The sequence below is a fragment of the Thunnus maccoyii genome, chromosome 10 (genome assembly GCF_910596095.1).
Source record: "Thunnus maccoyii chromosome 10, fThuMac1.1, whole genome shotgun sequence".
Classification (NCBI taxonomy): domain Eukaryota; kingdom Metazoa; phylum Chordata; class Actinopteri; order Scombriformes; family Scombridae; genus Thunnus; species Thunnus maccoyii.
The window spans coordinates 8,247,440-8,264,706 of NC_056542.1; the positions used below are offsets into that span (position 1 = coordinate 8,247,440).

Below are 17,267 nucleotides of genomic sequence, written 5' to 3' on the forward strand. Positions count from 1 at the left end.
ATTAGAAAACTGCAAAAACTGCAGCTCAGATTTCAGAAAATGCAGCAATCAGGAAAAAAAGCGTTGATTATTCTTTCCTCTCTGCCTCTCTTACTGTCCTCTGCAATAAAAAAAAAAAATCTGCAGGCTGTGAAGCAGTTTCTAAGCCATTCTGGTGAAATGTGCGTGGTGGCCTATTTATTATGGATATTGCTGCCATTTGCAGGGTGGTGAACTTTAAACTTTTCCAAAGTAGTGTCATTGCTTTAGCAGTCACTACCGCTGTGTAACTGCAGAGCTCTGATTCTTAATGTGTTCCCAGCACCGGTATCAGTATCAGATTATAAATTGTTTTGATGGACCATGCACAGAGGCCGTAAAGATGGTGCTATCGATTGCAATCGGCTGGGCCATTATTGGTGACTTTGCGAGCTTAAATTTCCTTCTTAATTAACTGCAAGGCTGCAAAAACCTGTTTCTCATATCTGACACTCTCTTCTGCTGCATTTTTACAAAACTCCTTCTCTTAATTTACTCTCTTTCTTCACAACATTGCCTAATTTGTTTTCTTTCCATTTTTGCCACTATTTTAAATTACTGTTGTCTTTTTTCCTTGCTTTCTGCTTTTCATCTGCTCCTGCTCCTCTCTTTTATCTCACCCACCAACCCTCCTCATGCTCTTCTTTTAATTCTCTTTCCTTTTTCATCGCTGCCTTCCTCTTTCCGCAGTATTGGCGGCTCCATCCCCATTGTGTTCTCCTATTACTCTGAGTTCCTGGCCCAGGAGAAGCGAGGAGAGCATCTGAGCTGGCTCTGCATGTTCTGGATGATCGGTGGTATCTACGCCTCCGCCATGGCCTGGGCCATCATCCCACACTATGGTGAGAAAAACAAACAAGCAGTTAGATTACTCAGTCAGGAAATCATTATCTTTGTCAATATGTACACCAGTCCATCAGTCAGTTAGAAGAACAGCCTGACATCAATTTTATTTTTCATTACAAAATATGAAGAATCTGTGGTTGTTGCCATTTGATGCATCACTATGCAACAAAGAGAACTGGATTAGTGGTTTTAAACCAGGGTCCAGGGATTTACAGGAGGTTTAAATGTCTGGCAAAACAGGTATTAGCTTAATTTCATCCTGTTTCCTCCAGTCTCTAGCAGCTTCCTTAATAAGGTAAGGCATAACAACATTTCAAGTAAACTGCAGCTCTTGCTTTGCTAGAGGAATATCTGGCAATACCAGTCTGAAGGTTTTCACAGCTATACAAGAGTGTAGTTTTAGGGAGGAAAGAGAAGAAGGGGGGACAGTTTCTGCAGGCCTCATTGTCTTCAAAAGGCACCTGCACAAAGATAAGAATATCTGTGTAATGAGCTTCTGTTCATGCACGATTCTGCAACACAACCTCCATCTACTGAGAGTCTGTGTTTTAAAGCAAGTACACTTACTATAGTTTCAAATTTAGGATCTCTGTGACCACATCTTCATCACAGCCATCTGGTCTGGAGTTATAGTCAAGAACGGCTTAGTTTTTTATAGATCTGCTAACAATTAACATTAACCTGCCCTGTTTAGCATTTATAAGAAGTATATAAAGACATAATCAATTGTTTATAACACTCAATAAGATAGTATAACAGATTTATATACATTTTAAGTTTGTATGTATTTGTCAACAATTCTAACTTCCTAACTCCTTTAACTCTGATGAAGCATCTGTATCTGAGTAGCTCATGAAAGACTGAAAGCACAGTGTAACATGGCTGTCCTCATATTTGATGTTTTATGTATAACTACACATGTCCAAATCCTTACAGTGTGTTATAAAGCATTTATTAAGTGTGTATACACTTTTACATATAATTCACGGGCAGATTCCGTCTGTAATTATATTCTTGATCTTGGAAATAGTAATTTGACAAAAAACGTTTTTTCTTCCAGTCACATCTCATGTAAAATAAAGTGTTACCATGCAAAAATAGTTAATATAATGTGTCTCCCCAGTTTTTATATTCTCAATTTTTTGTCAAATCTAGTAATGACTGAGATCATGACAAGTCTGAGTCAGAAAAACTAAATGTTGGCTATACTTCAGTGTTATTTTCAGTATAGTATGCTTTGACAAAGACCAACTGAGGTTAAAGAGTTCAATATATTATCAGTGGAGTGCAAGTTCTTTCTCTGTTTCATTAACTTTCTTTTTGTGTGAAGCACCTACCTAGAATTTTAACATGCATCGAGTTCAATTGAATTCATTTCAACCTTATTGATATTCATCTTTACACAAGTGAAAAGAAAATGAGTCACATTGCAAACAACAGTAAAACAGAGTTAAAAAGAGAACATGCATGACAAATTACCGCATTGCAGTTTTTAATCACTGCACTTCAAGGACATGGATGCAACCAGAGCATTACAGTATCAATAGAGGAAGCTTCTTGAACACAGAATTTAAATCTTGCAGCTGCCCCTTAGCTTCTGTCTGCTCTGACACCTCCCCTCACTCTCCTCATTTAGGCTGGAGTTTCCAGATGGGCTCGGCCTACCAGTTCCACAGCTGGCGTGTCTTTGTGTTGGTGTGTGCCTTCCCCTCTGTGGCAGCCATCTCTGCCCTCACCACCATGCCTGAGAGCCCCCGCTTCTACCTGGAGGTCAGCCTCGTCAGCCCTCACCACACTCAGACCTTGTGGAAATATTATTTTAATACATTTTTGACTTTTTGAATGCATAAATAGCCATGAAAACGGAAAGCATCAGTGCACTTGCAAAGTGGAAGATGCTTTGCTGCAGACAAAGTGCTGCTTACACACTTTTCCAGAATATTTTGAATAAATAAATATGTGCATATAAATATATCCTGGGGCAGGCTAAATAGCTCCATTTGCAAGGTAAAATACATAAAAAATTGCTGAAGTTTTTTTTTTTTCTTTTACAACGCATTTTGAATACTTTCACACTAAAACTAGACAGGAAAGGTAGAGGGATAAAACACTGCTCAATGTTTTTTAAATGATTAAAATTTTTAAATGTTTTCGAAATGTTCAATACATGAAGGAATCAGTTTCAGTCTGTGCAGGTGATTTGTAGTCTAAATGTGTAATCAGTTACAATCCACATCAAGTGAACAAATGTTACTTTTTTCTGCAGTATCTCTATTTGTTTGCTACATAGCCTCATTTAACCATAATTGCTGGTATACACAAACATAAACTCTTACTTCTGTAATCATTTCCTCACTTGTTCCAGCTGTTTTTCACTTTTATGGTTTAACTTTGATGTTTCAAGACCCCTGTTGTCACAGACACTCCCTTTGGTCCTCACTGACATCAGGAAGCATCAGTGAATTGTTTAAGTAAATGAAATGTTTGCAGAGTTACAGAGAACACCTGAAATAGACATATAGAAATTGCAAATTGATAATATGAAAGGATTTTGCTCATTTTTGAACATCTCCATGCAGATTGCTGCATCATGTTTTTAATTTCATCTTTGGACTTTGAATGAATGAAGTGGAGTTTTGATTGAAATGTAATTGGGTTGAATATTTAGTTCAAGTTCAATTCAACTGTCTCTCTTTTTGTGACCAAATTGTTACTGGTTGTTTTTTTCTCTTCAGAGAGTAAAGTGGTTAAGCATGAGAGTATTACATTTGCTCGTGGTTACATAAGATTAGAAAAATAATATAGATGGAAGAAAATAACAATAATAATAACAATTACAAACACAAACATAGACATACAAGTACAGACATATACGTGTATATATCAATATGTATACACACATTGTATATAATGCTGGCACTCTGACAACGAAAGTTATTTAAAGTAAGACTTTAATCCCCCTTCCTTACTCTCCCTTTTTAATTGTCATTCTAACTATATCCATAAGAATACAAATATGGCAGAGTGAGATATCGTTAATAAAATAAAAATTAGGCAAAAATATTAAACAGACAAATCTGGCAGATCTGTGCAGAAGAAGTGAATGAGTAACAGTCTCTGCTTCCTCAACTACTCTGGCTGACATGGCCTTAAGCCTCAAGCACTTACACCACATATCGTATGCTCCAGTGAAACTATATACATGTGAGGAAGGAAATTGCTGGGAAAAAAAAACAGGGTCTGAGGTTTTCGCATCTTGATTAGCCTTCAACTTCAGCTTGATAAAATGAAAAAAAAAATCTAATTGGCAGAATTTCAACAGATTAACATTTTAGGAGTTAATTTCTCCAAACGTGTGTCAAAGTGTTTTGTGGTATTGTCACATCCAGTCGCACTTGTCTTAAATCCCAGCAAGGGGAAGGCGGAAGTCACCAGTCAGTGCACTTTCTCACATCAAGCTGTTGATTAATAATTGAATCAAAACATCACTCAGTCTTACCCCAAACCTGTTAACCAGGAAAACAGAGGCCTTCAGAAACTACAGCAAACCACAGAGAGACATTAAAATACTGAACATGACTTTAGACTTCATCACATGCTGGTATCCTTTCAGCCTCCATGCTGTGTTTTCACATCATATTTCTATAACATAGTGAGTGCTGACTAATATGTAATTGGGAAACGTAATGACACTGTTTTTCTTCTCCAGAATGGGAAACATGATGAGGCGTGGATGATTCTGAAGCAGGTCCATGACACCAACATGAGGGCCAAGGGTTACCCAGAGAGGGTCTTTTCTGTAAGTCTCACTCAAGAATGCCTGTTTATGTCTCAACACTATGTAGGAAATACCATCATCATAGCGGGTGTGTGTGTGTGTGCGTCTGCAGGCTTATCACAGAGCAGCAGATTTTGAGCTCTGTGCTGCATAAATTTGCATATTAAGAAGTTAAAACAGATTTTCTTGAAACTACTATAATCTCTTAATGCTTCAAGCAACAGAGTTGATATTAATACTTAAATACGCTGACATAAAATAATTTTATAACCTCTTCTTACTACATCAATGAGTGAAATTAATTAGCATTACTGGCCATGTTGAATATATCATAGAGTTAATGGTGAGACATTAGGAGCAGATCAGGTGCTTCTCATTATATCATTGTTAATGGGATGGAGCCTGTTTATTATCTCAGTGAGTTGTGTGCCTTTATGGGAGAGCTTATTTCCTATCTGTTGTAAAAAAAAAAATGTAGTGTGTTGATTCATGAATCAATTTTTAATGATATGGAAGGAATATTAATTCTACTTAGAATAAGTAATATTACAAAAAAAACGCTTTGCATATTAAGCAATGAATGAAAACAACTCAATCAATACATTTGTGTGGTAACCTTTTAGGTCCTTTAATTTTATACTAATTTCCCGGAAATTTTCTAAGCAATTTACAAGTATTTAATGATTGCTTTTTATGACTTTTGACATAAAGGGTGGTGCAATTTGGTACAAATTTTAAGTAAAAACAGAAAAAGTCTTAAATTGGTTTAGCTGGTAAGTGCTGATTCATCAAATTTGGGTTCATACATAGTTGTTATTTTTGTTGTTGTTTTTTTCTATCATTTGTACCAAATTGCACCAACCTCTCTGTAAAATGTCCTAAAAATTAACTCTTAAATACCTGCAAATTACATGGAAAATTTCAAGGTAATTAGTATAAAATTAAGGGACCTGTAAAATAAAGTGTCAGCGTTTGTGTTTTGTATGCCTGATATCACATAAATATTAAAAAATTTAAAAAAAAACCCTTGCTTTATATAAATAAATATTAAGAAAACCTTTCTAATAAACATTCTGCAAAGCACTTTCAAGAAAAAACACAATAATCATTAAACACAGCAATTAAATCTAAATATTGAATGATTGTGCTGTTGTTTCCAGGTGACGACCATCAAAACAGTGAAGCAGATGGATGAACTGGTGAACATGGGAGACAACGCTGCCTGGCATCAGAAATGGAGGCAGAAGCTCACTTCACTTTTCCATCAGGTGACAAACCTTGCAGTTTGTTTTTTATTCCACTAATTCTTATTCTGACTCTAAGAGTAGCTGTTCAAATGAAACAGAGGAACAAGGCAGCACACTGAGGGCAGATCAGGACTAATAAGCAATCTGTGGTTGATAGCAAAGCTGCATGCTTGTGTAAAATTGTTATTTTTTCAGAATTACACCCAACTCATTTGTTTCAATTGATAAAAACTGTGCTCTTCAGCTTAATAAATGGGAATATAATTAAGAGCTCGCCAAAAATAAACAAGCATTTTGTGACATTGTAGCACTGGGGTGTAACTACCCTCAAAATATTGTGCACACCATCACAAATTGATATCATAATGAGGGAAATCTGTGTTTTATTATAACCAATATTAAATAATATGCAATATACTGTATAACAGCAGGCAACCAAAAGATGTATTTGTTTTTAAGGAAAACACAAACGCCAGTCAGAGCTCAGATTAAATTTTGCAACATTCTGCTCAGCTCTTTGTCTGTGTATTCAGGTACAAGACAAGAGATTTGTCCCTCAGTTTGTGTGCTTCTGCAGCTGTCTTAGTTTGTTTACCCCATGCCTGGAAAGGGATTCTGGGACATGATGTTTATTTCTTGCAGCCGATGGAAAAAAGGCCAGTGTTTGTTTGCTTTATTTCTGATTCTACAATACATATTTATTATTTTCCGTCCGTGTTTCCCCTTTGTCTTTGTGTGTATGTGTGTTCCTTCAGGTGTGGACTAATTTCCAGGCTGTTTTCTCTCCCGAGTACCGCCGCACCACCTACATGATGATGGCTGTATGGTTCTCAATGTCCTTCAGGTAAGATAAGGTTGAAGAACAGTGCACTACTGCAGGTTTTTCTCTGTCATACTTACACAATTCCACTTAGTCAGGCAATCAGTCAGTGAAAGCAATTTATTTGCTGCAACCAAAAAGAGCTTGCTAGTGATAATCACAGCAGCATACTGCAACAGTCAGCTAGCAGTGGGCGATCTGAATGCAGAGAAAATGCTCATATGTTCTACATAATCTCCTGCCCAAATGACAAGGCTCAGAATAAAATAAGTAAACAACAGAAATCCAAGGAGTGTTGAATTAAGGGCAACTGGACAACTGGTTGCAGTAAGTCCAGTAGATAACCATGACATGGATGACTGAGAATCTTCACAGACATGAACAACAGAAAAGCAGAAGCACAAAAGATGAAGATAAAAGCTTTATGAAATTCACATCCTTTCCTTAACTAAAAGTAGTAATACCACATTTTAGATATACAAGTTAAGTCTTACATAAGTAAAAGTACTTAAGTATTATCAGCAAAACACTTAACATATCAAAAGTAGAAGTACTTGATGAAGCTACCACCAGCAGCTAGTTAGCTTAACTAAGCACAAAGACTGGAAACAGCTGGAAACAGCAAGTCTGGCTCTGCCCAGCGGGTACAAAATCTGCCTAGCAGCATCTCTAAAGTTCACTAATTGACACAATATGTCTTCGTTTCTTCTACTATTACTACTAATTATTGGCTGCAAGCAATAACTTAGTGGAGCGTCAGCTGGTTGCCTAGCAGGCATTCTGAGCCAAGAAATAGTGCAGCACTTAACACCCTGTAAAATGATAAAATGTCGCTTTTACACTTTGGTTTTTATACAGATTAATCAAATGTGATATAACGAGTTCATTAGTAAGGGTTAGAGCAGATTTTATTGACATTAGACAAAAGGCAGGCTAGCTGTTTCCCCGTTTCCAGTCTTTGTGCTAATCTAAGCTAACCGCCTGCTTGATGCAGCCTTAAGTTAAGTTATCATAGTTAGCGTATGAGAGTTTTATCGTACGACAGCGAATAGCTGCCACACCAGAAAAAGATAAATGGATCAGTATCACATTATAACATGAAAGGTTTCTTGTTATAACAAGATCCTGTTTTCACGTTATAACAAGATATTTTCACATCATTACAACATACAAACTTATAACAAGAAACTTTTCTTGTTATAACAATATACCAATATACATTATAACGTGATACGTTTGGTGTTATACATGAAACTTATATGTTATAACATGACATGTTTCACGTTATAACGACATAAGTTGGTCTCAGGCGGAGGTGGAGTCCACGTGATGTACTCTGGCACTCAGACTTATGCAATGAAACTACAGGATGGCTTGATCCTGCACTTTCTCCATCTACTTACGCACAAAATGGTCTGCTGTTCAGTGCTGGTGTGTGGTGTGTGTTAGATAGAGGTGTAGCTCTATCTACGGTTAGAACATGCTGCGGCCATTTCATCCTGTCATGAAGGCTATGGAGAGAGGTCTGTCTTCGTGCACCCCCTGGGTAAGCGCTTCTTAAAAGAAATCAGAAGACAGCAACCTATGCGCTCTTTGGCGCGTGTGTTAGTGCTTGTGGACTCTGGTGGCTCCTCCACTGTCAGCTGAATAATAATGCCCTTCCAGCTGATCAATGAGAAATGAAGCTATCTCCAGAGGGTCGGACTCATTCGTCCTTCTGTACAGCATGCACCATGCATTTTAAAATCCTTCTTAGTGTACGCATACTTATCACAATATCATCCACTGTGCTCAATAACAGCAGAATCTTGCCATGTGTCACCCAAGTATGAAGTAGAACTTAAAACAATTCATGTAAATGAGCCATATTCTTCAATTTATCTGCTCTCCGCACACCGTTTCCTCATTCAAACGTGAGTCTCATGTTGTAACAATATAAGTTACTGTGTTATAACGTTTCACATTTCACATTGTAAGGCATATATAAGATTTGCGCCATAGTGGACAGACAGAAGATGTTGCAAATACAGTATATATGTATTTGAAATATTCATGTACACAGCAACACTGCTCATGTGCCACTTTGTTCATCTTTTCTGAGCAAACTGTTAGATTTGTCTTTTTCTCTCTTCCTCCTCCTCCTCTTCCTCCTCCAGCTACTACGGCCTGACAGTGTGGTTCCCCGACATGATCAAGTACCTGCAGAAACAGGAGTACTCCTCACGCACTAAGGTTTTCGTCAAGGAGAAAGTAGAACATGTCACCTTTAACTTCACCTTGGAAAACCAAGTCCACCGCCAGGGAGAGTACTTCAACGACAAGTGAGTTAGCTGTTTGCTCATCTTAAATTTGTTTGATCATTTTCCTTTTGTTCAAAGAATATGTCAACAGTTTTTAATATTTTCCATATCCTCAATACTTGTTGGATCAATTTATTTTTTTAAGTGTTAATAATTTGAGGTGGACGACAACAAACCAGATGAAAAGCAAATATTTTGCTCTGAATATTTCTTTAATTAGAAAAGACAGTAGACACGTTCATGTTTACAAAGTTTATCTTTGATGAATCATTTGACCTTTTGTCTTTTACCTGAACTCTGCATTTGATTTGAGTTGTTAAAATTCAAACAACAATATGTTAATAAACATCCTAACAGGCAGGAAAGGCATGTCTCTCTATCTCTTTGCATTTTCCTTTTCTATTCATTGCCTATTTGCCTCCGTTCCTTAATTCCCTCATCCTTCTTGTCTAATTGCTTCCAGGTTTATGAACCTGAAAATGAGGTCTATGGTGTTTGAGGACTCGTTGTTTGAGGAGTGTTACTTCGAGGACATCACCTCCAGCAACACCTTCTTCAAGAACTGCACCTTCATCGCCACCCTCTTCTACAACACAGGTAGGAAACTCACACGCGCAAACACAGTTAAAGTCCCCCTCCAGTCAAAAATGTGTTTTTCTTCTTGTTCCTACAGTTGAATTTTTGAGCTTCTCTTGTAGAATGATGTATGTGCAGAGTTTGACACTGGAAGGCTGTTTTCACTTTCATCTGCTGAAAGTGGGAAGTTTCTTTGTGCTCATTGAAAATCCTGTTTCAAGGGGTGGGCCTACGAGCATGATTTGTGACATCACATCTAGTTTGGAAGCCAATCCTGGTCCAATATTCAATTTACACAAGTGTGATGACAAAACTTGAAGTGGACTGAGAAAACTGAGAATGGACTTTACAGTGAAGTAGGAGATATCTTGTGTCAAGCAATTAAACTTCTGAAATTAAATATATTTGTATATTTATAGATTCTGGAATTTCTAATGAGGGAGAAGGAGGAGATGTAATTTTAAGGATTTTAACAAGATAATTGTACGTTATTTGGTGGAAAAAACACATCAGGCACAAATAATTATTCCAAGTAGAGTATTTCATGTACATCTTAAAACATGTCTGGAGGGGATCTTTAAGTAGTGTTAAATAGAAAGGTGGGAGCCAGTGAACACCATTAGGCAACAAATTATAACCAACATTGTTACAACACAGCTCAACGAGGGACAAACAAGGGGATAACACACATGAGTTGGAACTGGGAAATGTTTATTTTTATGGCAAGTAGATTGCACTTCTGTAGCACTTTTCTACCTAATTGGACAAAGCAATTTACAATTTTGCCTCTCATTCACCCATTCACACACACACTCACACACACACACTCACACAAACACTCTCACACCAACGGTGGTGGAGCTGCCATGCAGTCCTGGCTATCGGGAGCAACTTGGGGTTCAGTGCCTTGCTCAAGGACATTTTGACTCCTGCAGGGAGAGGTCATGAAGTAAGGGAATGCTGTCCGCAGAGGATCATCAGAAAAGACTGAGTTTATGTATTTTGCTCTTAAGATAAACAATTTTCCAGACTTGGCATCACTTGAAATTTTAGTAATACCTAAAAAATAGTGAATAAAATCTATTGTAAAAATTAAAATGTGTTGTAATGTGTTGCTGTGTTTAGGTGCCTCAGGTGATCCCATCTTTCTTTCTCTCTGTCCCTTTTCTCTCTATGCTATTAATAGAGCTTTCACAGATCTCTTTATAAATAACTTCCTTTTATAAGCAGCTGTTGGCACATTTTCACTCCTCTGTGTTTGCTGTCCACAAATGCAATTTTATTAAGAAAATATGTGAGTTCAGTGGTGTCTATTGAATTTCCATCTATTACACCTTCCAGTAAACATATTATTGCCAGTCCTTTAAAATCTATTAGAATCCAATACAATATCCTTGGTGATCTTTTTGTATCATATAATGTTCAGCTTTAGTGCACAGTGTGTTCTCCAACATTTCTTTCCTTTTACTTACATGTAAAACAGCAGCAAAATTTGTTCCAACTGTTTGTCAAAATGGCTCAATTACTTTCTTTTTTCCCCTCCACTGAGTGACTGGCACCACACCAAATGCAGCATTGCAGAGCTGCAATGTCTCCTAGCAACCCAGACTGAATCATCTTTTTTCCCCCTCTTTAAAATTGCAGCACTGTCTCTCATCTCAAACTACACAATTGATTTTTCCCCACTGCAATGACACAAAAGATGTATCTTTGTACATTTTAGAAAAAGGACAGTATCCACTATACATTCAGCAGCTGTGTCCATACAGCCAAAGCTTCCTTTTGCTTTGTTAGTTGTTTGCAGTCTTTACACCTTGTAACTGCTATCAGTGCCGGCCAGGAGTTCCTCATTAGCATGTGAATTAAACTTGTTTGTTTATTAGGACTTAATCTCTCTTTGAGCTCCCTGTTCAGAACTTTAGGCTGCTTGATAGTTGCCATGGTGCACCTTATTATCACAATGCAGCATGATGGGAATAAACCACATGACGAATGCAGTTGGGCTGCACAGGTGTGACATCATGTTAGTCTGTACTGTATGTACTGATCCAGAGGTAATAAAGGGCTGTTCTTTACAGTTTATCAAATTATAGTGTTATTACTGCAAGATGTAAGTAAGTGAGAAGATGGTATTCATATTCACCTTTACTGCAATAGCGTGACTCTTGGCAGATTATATTGAGCCTCAGATAAAATAAAATAATTAAAATAATAAAATACCTGCAGAGCTGCATGAAATCATTTGAGATATTGAAGGTGCAAAGAAGCTCAAATGATCACTTGGTCACTTCTCTGCCAACCAAAAGTGAGAATTTATTAACTTATTAGTGTCAACTCAGTCAACTAGTGCCAAGTGTATTTATAAAGCATGAAAACCACCAAAAAATCCACTAACACAAGAATCCTTTTGCATGAAACAAATGGGTGAAACCTCAGGAGGAGCAATAGACAAGGGGGATACAATAACTACCATGTACAGAGTATACATAAGTATAGTTGTAGAATTAATTGAAGAGCTTCAGGCAAAGTTTAAATAGCCTATATATTTAAATATTTATGGCTAAAAAAATGGTATCCTAAAAAAGCAGTCAGTATATTTTCCAAAGAAAGCTGGATTTACTACAATATAAATACAGTACCTTAGTTGTCAGTACATTTTGAGGCTGTACTTTGCAATGTTGCTGGACTGCACTTTTATTGAAAGGTGTTTCTAATATTTTCTCAACCTAATTTACATACAGTATGTGGAGGAGCAAACATATTAGCAATGCCTTAATATACTGAAATCCTATCCTTAACTAAACAACAAGCTGCAGCCTCAAAACATACTACACCTATCATCAACATTTAAATGTGTAAAAAGTTTGGATTTGGTAACTATGGTATCAAATGACAGTATAGAAGAGTTTTGGCTCTTTTGGTCACTCAGTGTAGTTGTTAGGTTTATATAGCATTTATTATGACGGACAAAAAGCTCAATTTTGATCTTTTCAGACCACAAAACCTTCTTTTTTCACAACTTCCTTACAGCAAACTAGAGTCTAGATGTCATGTGAGTCTCTTTCAACAGCTGTTAAGCTGCGACTGAAGTTGAAGCAACAGTTGCTGTATACACAGTGTCTCCCATCTCAGCCTGAAACCTCGTAGCTCCTCCAGAGTTGCTGTAGGCCTCTGGTGGCCGCTTTCTCCACTGCCCATCTGGCACAGACAGATTTACAGCTGTGCCAATATACTGTCCTTTTTTTTAATAGACCCCACTGCATTCTGAAGGATATTCAGTACACTTTCCCCTGATTGGTACTTTGCAATAAACATTTTCACTGATTTGTTCGGTATGTTCTTTTGTCCTGATTATGTTCTTTGTGGCAGGAATTTGACATACCAGCTGTGTGTAGCCAAAAATCACTTGTCACACCTTGATCACAAACACAGGTGATCTCCATTTAATACATGACGCAACCTCCGTAAACACTTTTATGCAAAAAATATGATTTGGACATGTGGTTGCAAAAATAAGAAAGCCGAGAACGGCTGTGTTTGCAGTTATGTTTAAATGCTGTCATGTCGAGATCACGAGCTTTGTTATCTCCAGTCATTTATATGAAGAGTTGAAGTCCTGTGCGTAAAGGTTGCCACTCCCTTGCTTAAAGTTCATTTCTCGAAATGGTCTCTGTCTCAGCGGGAGATAAAGACTATCCGGACGATGCAAGCAGCGTTAATATACAGTATGTCCGTATTTGCCTGACCTTGAAATGCGCTTTGCTCATCCTTTTGGTGTTTTCGTTTCTAGCAGCGAAGAATGTAAAGTGTCAGCGCGACTGAATATGTTTCAAAGGTATGCGCATGTATCACATAGGCAACTTGACTTACAACACACCAATCTCATCTTATCATGCAAAAACATTCTACATAGGCACAAAGTATTAAAGATGTCGTACATTACATATTGTATTCAGTGCAGCTTAAATGTGAAACAGGAAATTCAATTCAAGCTCCTGGCGGACGCTGTCCATGGTGCTGATATATCTGTATGCACTACTGTAACATATAGAGGTGTCTTGTAATCCTATGAGGGACATAAAAAGTAGAACTAAAAAACTATAACAACAGAATTCATAAAATCACACATGAGTGGAGTGGATTTTGAACACAAAGCTGCACACTTTTTTCGTATTCTCAGCTACTTTGTCACACAGCGTGACTGGAAACGGTAGACTTTAAGTTCCTTTTATTTACACGACGAGTCGAAGAAGCCTAGTGCATTACATCAACAAGGAGTTGATGGCATTTTAGGCATTTTCCACTAGGTGTTTTTTTTCTCAATGATTGTAACACTCCTGACGTCACACACACATGCCGTCATTTCGATTTAAAACTCTATGACGCAACAGCCCTTTGATGTTTGAGGATGGAAGCGTTACAGCGTTCCAGTTCATTACAGACTGCAGTCTAAGTTTGTGAAAACATACATTTACTCATTTTTCACATTTGTGTTGAGTAGTATAAATCTTTACAACCATACTTGGATAAGAGAAAGAGGAAATACTGTCAACATGTCAATCTCGATAGTAAGTAGTTGGATCGCCAAAGCTGCTGGTCGCCTCTTAATATCTGGTCTGGGGCTTAACTGCCCCACTTCATCCAGGACTAACCTCGCACAACCTGTGCCCCATGGATCACTTCTAGAGGAGTGCGTACTACAAGCCAAGACAGACTTTCAGGTCCGAAGCTACAGTAAACTCAGGTTGTTGTACCAGGAGGCTAGCAACGTTTCTATAGGCTTAGACTGTCTGAGTAATGAAGCTAAGCAAAGGAAAAAAGAACATGACTGCACCTATTCTGTGGTTCACCAGAGTGATTCTGGCAGAAATATGCTTGCACTTCCTCCTCTCTCCTTCTACCTGCTTCACTTTATCTGCCCTGTGAATGAGGGAGACAGGGATGATACCGCAACACTTGAACCAGAGACGCCACAACCTGCTAGCAGATGGTCAGCAGGAATTGCAGCAGTTGTTTCCACAGCCCAAGCAAGCATTGCAGCAGTTAATTCCATGACCAGAGCTGCTGTTGTGTACCTGGACCGTGCAGGAATTTTAACTCTCATCACCAGGACCAGAGATGGAATGGCAATGCTTTTTGCCATTGCTCGAGCAAGAATTGCAGCTGAAACCAGAGCAAGAATTGCAATTGCTTTCCCTAGGGCCCAAGCAGTCATTGCAGCTGTCATTTCCACGGCCCGAGCAGGAATTGTAACTTTTTTCACTATGGCCCAAGCAAGACTTGTGTCCTTTTTGTCCATGGCCCGAGCAGGCATTGCAGCTGTCATTTCCACGGCCCGAGCAGGAATTGTAACTTTTTTCACTATGGCCCAAGCAAGACTTGTGTCCTTTTTGTCCATGGCCCGAGCAAGAATTGCAGCTGAGGCCAGAGCAAGAATTGCAGCTGTTATTCCCAGGGCCCGAGCAGGAATTGTAATGTTTTTCACCATGGCCCAAGCAAGAATTGTGTCCTTTTTGTCCATGACCCGAGCAAGAATTGCAGCTGAGGCCAGAGCAAGAATTGCAGCTGTTATTCCCAGGGCCCGAGCAGCAATTGTAACGTTTTTCACCATGGCCCAAGCAAGAATTGTGTCCTTTTTGTCCATGGCCCGAGCAAGAATTGCAGCTGTTATTCCCAGGGCCCGAGCAGGAATTGTAATGTTTTTCACCATGGCCCAAGCAAGAATTGCAGCTGAGGCCAGAGCAAGAATTGCAGCTGTTATTCCCAGGGCCCGAGCAGCAATTGTAACGTTTTTCACCATGGCCCAAGCAAGAATTGTGTCCTTTTTGTCCATGCCCGGAGCAGGAATTGTAATTTTTTTCAACATGGCCATAGCAAGAATGGTAACTGATTTTTCCATAGCCAGAGTAAGAATGGCATCTGTTTTGTCAACAGCCAGAGCAAGAATTGCAGATGGTTTTTCCATGACCAGAGAAGGAAATGCAGATGTTCTTTCCACGGACAGAGCAAGTATTTCAACTTTCTTTCCCGAGCCCAGCGAAGAAATGGAAGGTTTTTTTCCCAGTGACTATGAATTAGAGCCAGAGGAAGAGGGTCTGTTGGTAATTCTGGGTCGTTGGGTCATTTCAGCTCCTTATACACTCTTTAGATATGTTAGAGCTGCTTATTCCAGGCCCCGTAGAAGAATTGCCCCTGCTTTTTCCAGGGCCCGAGCAAGAGTCACAGCTTTTCTGGCCTGGGCACGAGAAAGCTTTATGCGATGATCTCTTGGAAGAAACTGCAACTATTTTTCCATCAATTGAATAAGGGGAGTAGTGTGAATGAAAATATTGAGAACTGGTTAACTTGTAAATGCAGAAACTCTGGGAGATATAGACGTCTTAAGCAAAGACAAACTTGATCGATCAAGGAGACAATAGTTACATATCGAAGTGCCGGTGTTGACACAATGAAATGTCACATCAAGTCTGAAGGAAAAGAATTGAACCACACTCAGTTATTCAGGCAGGGTCCAGGCAACCTTGTCCCTAGTTACAACATTGCTATAAAATTGTTTACTTTGGCACTGCCTCTATGGCAACAATCATAAAACCAGGTCGGCTTTACAGGGAAGAAGACAGCTGTCTGTCCCTCACCGTCTGCTTGTCTAAGGTGCATTTCATACATGGCACATGAATGGAAATTCCTTCACAAGTAGTACTCCAGTTTCCTCCCACTCTATAAATTACGCTATACTTAAAAAAATAAAAAAATAAAAAATATCTGAAAACCTAAAAATTCATGATTTTTAACTCTGCTAATATTTTTGAATAAATATTTTTAAATAATGGAATTGTCACACTTACAAACTTTCAAATGCACCAGCTCAGGCTGCAGATTATGTTTGATGTGAAGTAGTTTTTCTCTCCATTCATCATTAGAAAGGGCAGCATTGCTGTCACTTATTGTGAGTATAAAAAGGGAAATATCATATGTGTTATGTTGTCATGGCAGAAATGATAATAGGTAAGTGTCTCCCCACTTGTCCCCTTTCATTTACCCTTATCCACCCTGCTTGGCTGCTTTAATAACAATAAGCTGCTGGTAAAGGACCAGTGTGTTGGATTTAGTGGCATTTAGTGATGAGGTAGCAGATTGATACCCTTCCCCTCACCCTCCCCTTCCAAGTATGTAGGAAAACCTACAGTGGCTGTGAAAAACACAAAAGGCCCTCTCTAGAGCCAGTGTTTAGTTTGTCCGTTCTGGGCTACTGTAGAAACATGATGATGCAACATGTCGGCCCCCGTTGAAGAGGACCCGCTCCCTATGTAGATATAAACGGCTCACTCTAAGGTAATGAAAACACAATGATTCTTATTTTCAGGTGATTATACACTAATTAAAACATAATTATGAATATTATATTCCATTTCTGCTAAGTCTGTTCAGCTAGATGCTACAAAATTCTACACAATGGTCCTTTAATAAAATGTAACACTGTCTGGAGGTGTTTCACATTTAAAGCATTACCAAGAAAGGATTATGTCCCCTGAATTGTTGGTAGGCATTTTTTGTATAAAACCTGATTTTCTGAAATAACTAGTTAGACATGGTAGTTGTTGGATAAATGTAGTGGAGTAAAAGGTACAATATTCTCCCTCTGAAATGTATGGTAAAAGGACTACACTTATATAGCGCCTTTC

At 38.4% G+C, this 17,267-nt stretch overlaps 2 protein-coding genes across 2 annotated transcripts in view; one reads left to right on the plus strand and one right to left on the minus strand.

Annotated features, from left to right (window-relative positions):
- Positions 1-17,267, plus strand: part of sv2a (synaptic vesicle glycoprotein 2A) — a 55,686-nt gene that overhangs the window by 34,587 nt on the left and 3,832 nt on the right. The window contains exons 4-10 of the mRNA XM_042425137.1: positions 709-860; positions 2,501-2,634; positions 4,574-4,663; positions 5,803-5,910; positions 6,645-6,733; positions 8,866-9,030; positions 9,473-9,606. Of these exons, the coding sequence (XP_042281071.1) occupies positions 709-860; positions 2,501-2,634; positions 4,574-4,663; positions 5,803-5,910; positions 6,645-6,733; positions 8,866-9,030; positions 9,473-9,606 (872 nt within the window). The remainder of the gene's footprint in view (positions 1-708; positions 861-2,500; positions 2,635-4,573; positions 4,664-5,802; positions 5,911-6,644; positions 6,734-8,865; positions 9,031-9,472; positions 9,607-17,267) is intronic.
- On the minus strand, positions 14,040-16,695 carry LOC121906329. The gene is made up of 2 exons (XM_042425139.1): positions 14,929-16,695; positions 14,040-14,829 (listed from the first exon to the last, which is right to left on the minus strand). The coding sequence occupies exons 1-2, from the start codon at positions 15,548-15,550 to the stop codon at positions 14,492-14,494; spliced, it is 960 nt and encodes a 319-aa protein (XP_042281073.1). The 5' UTR covers positions 15,551-16,695; the 3' UTR covers positions 14,040-14,491.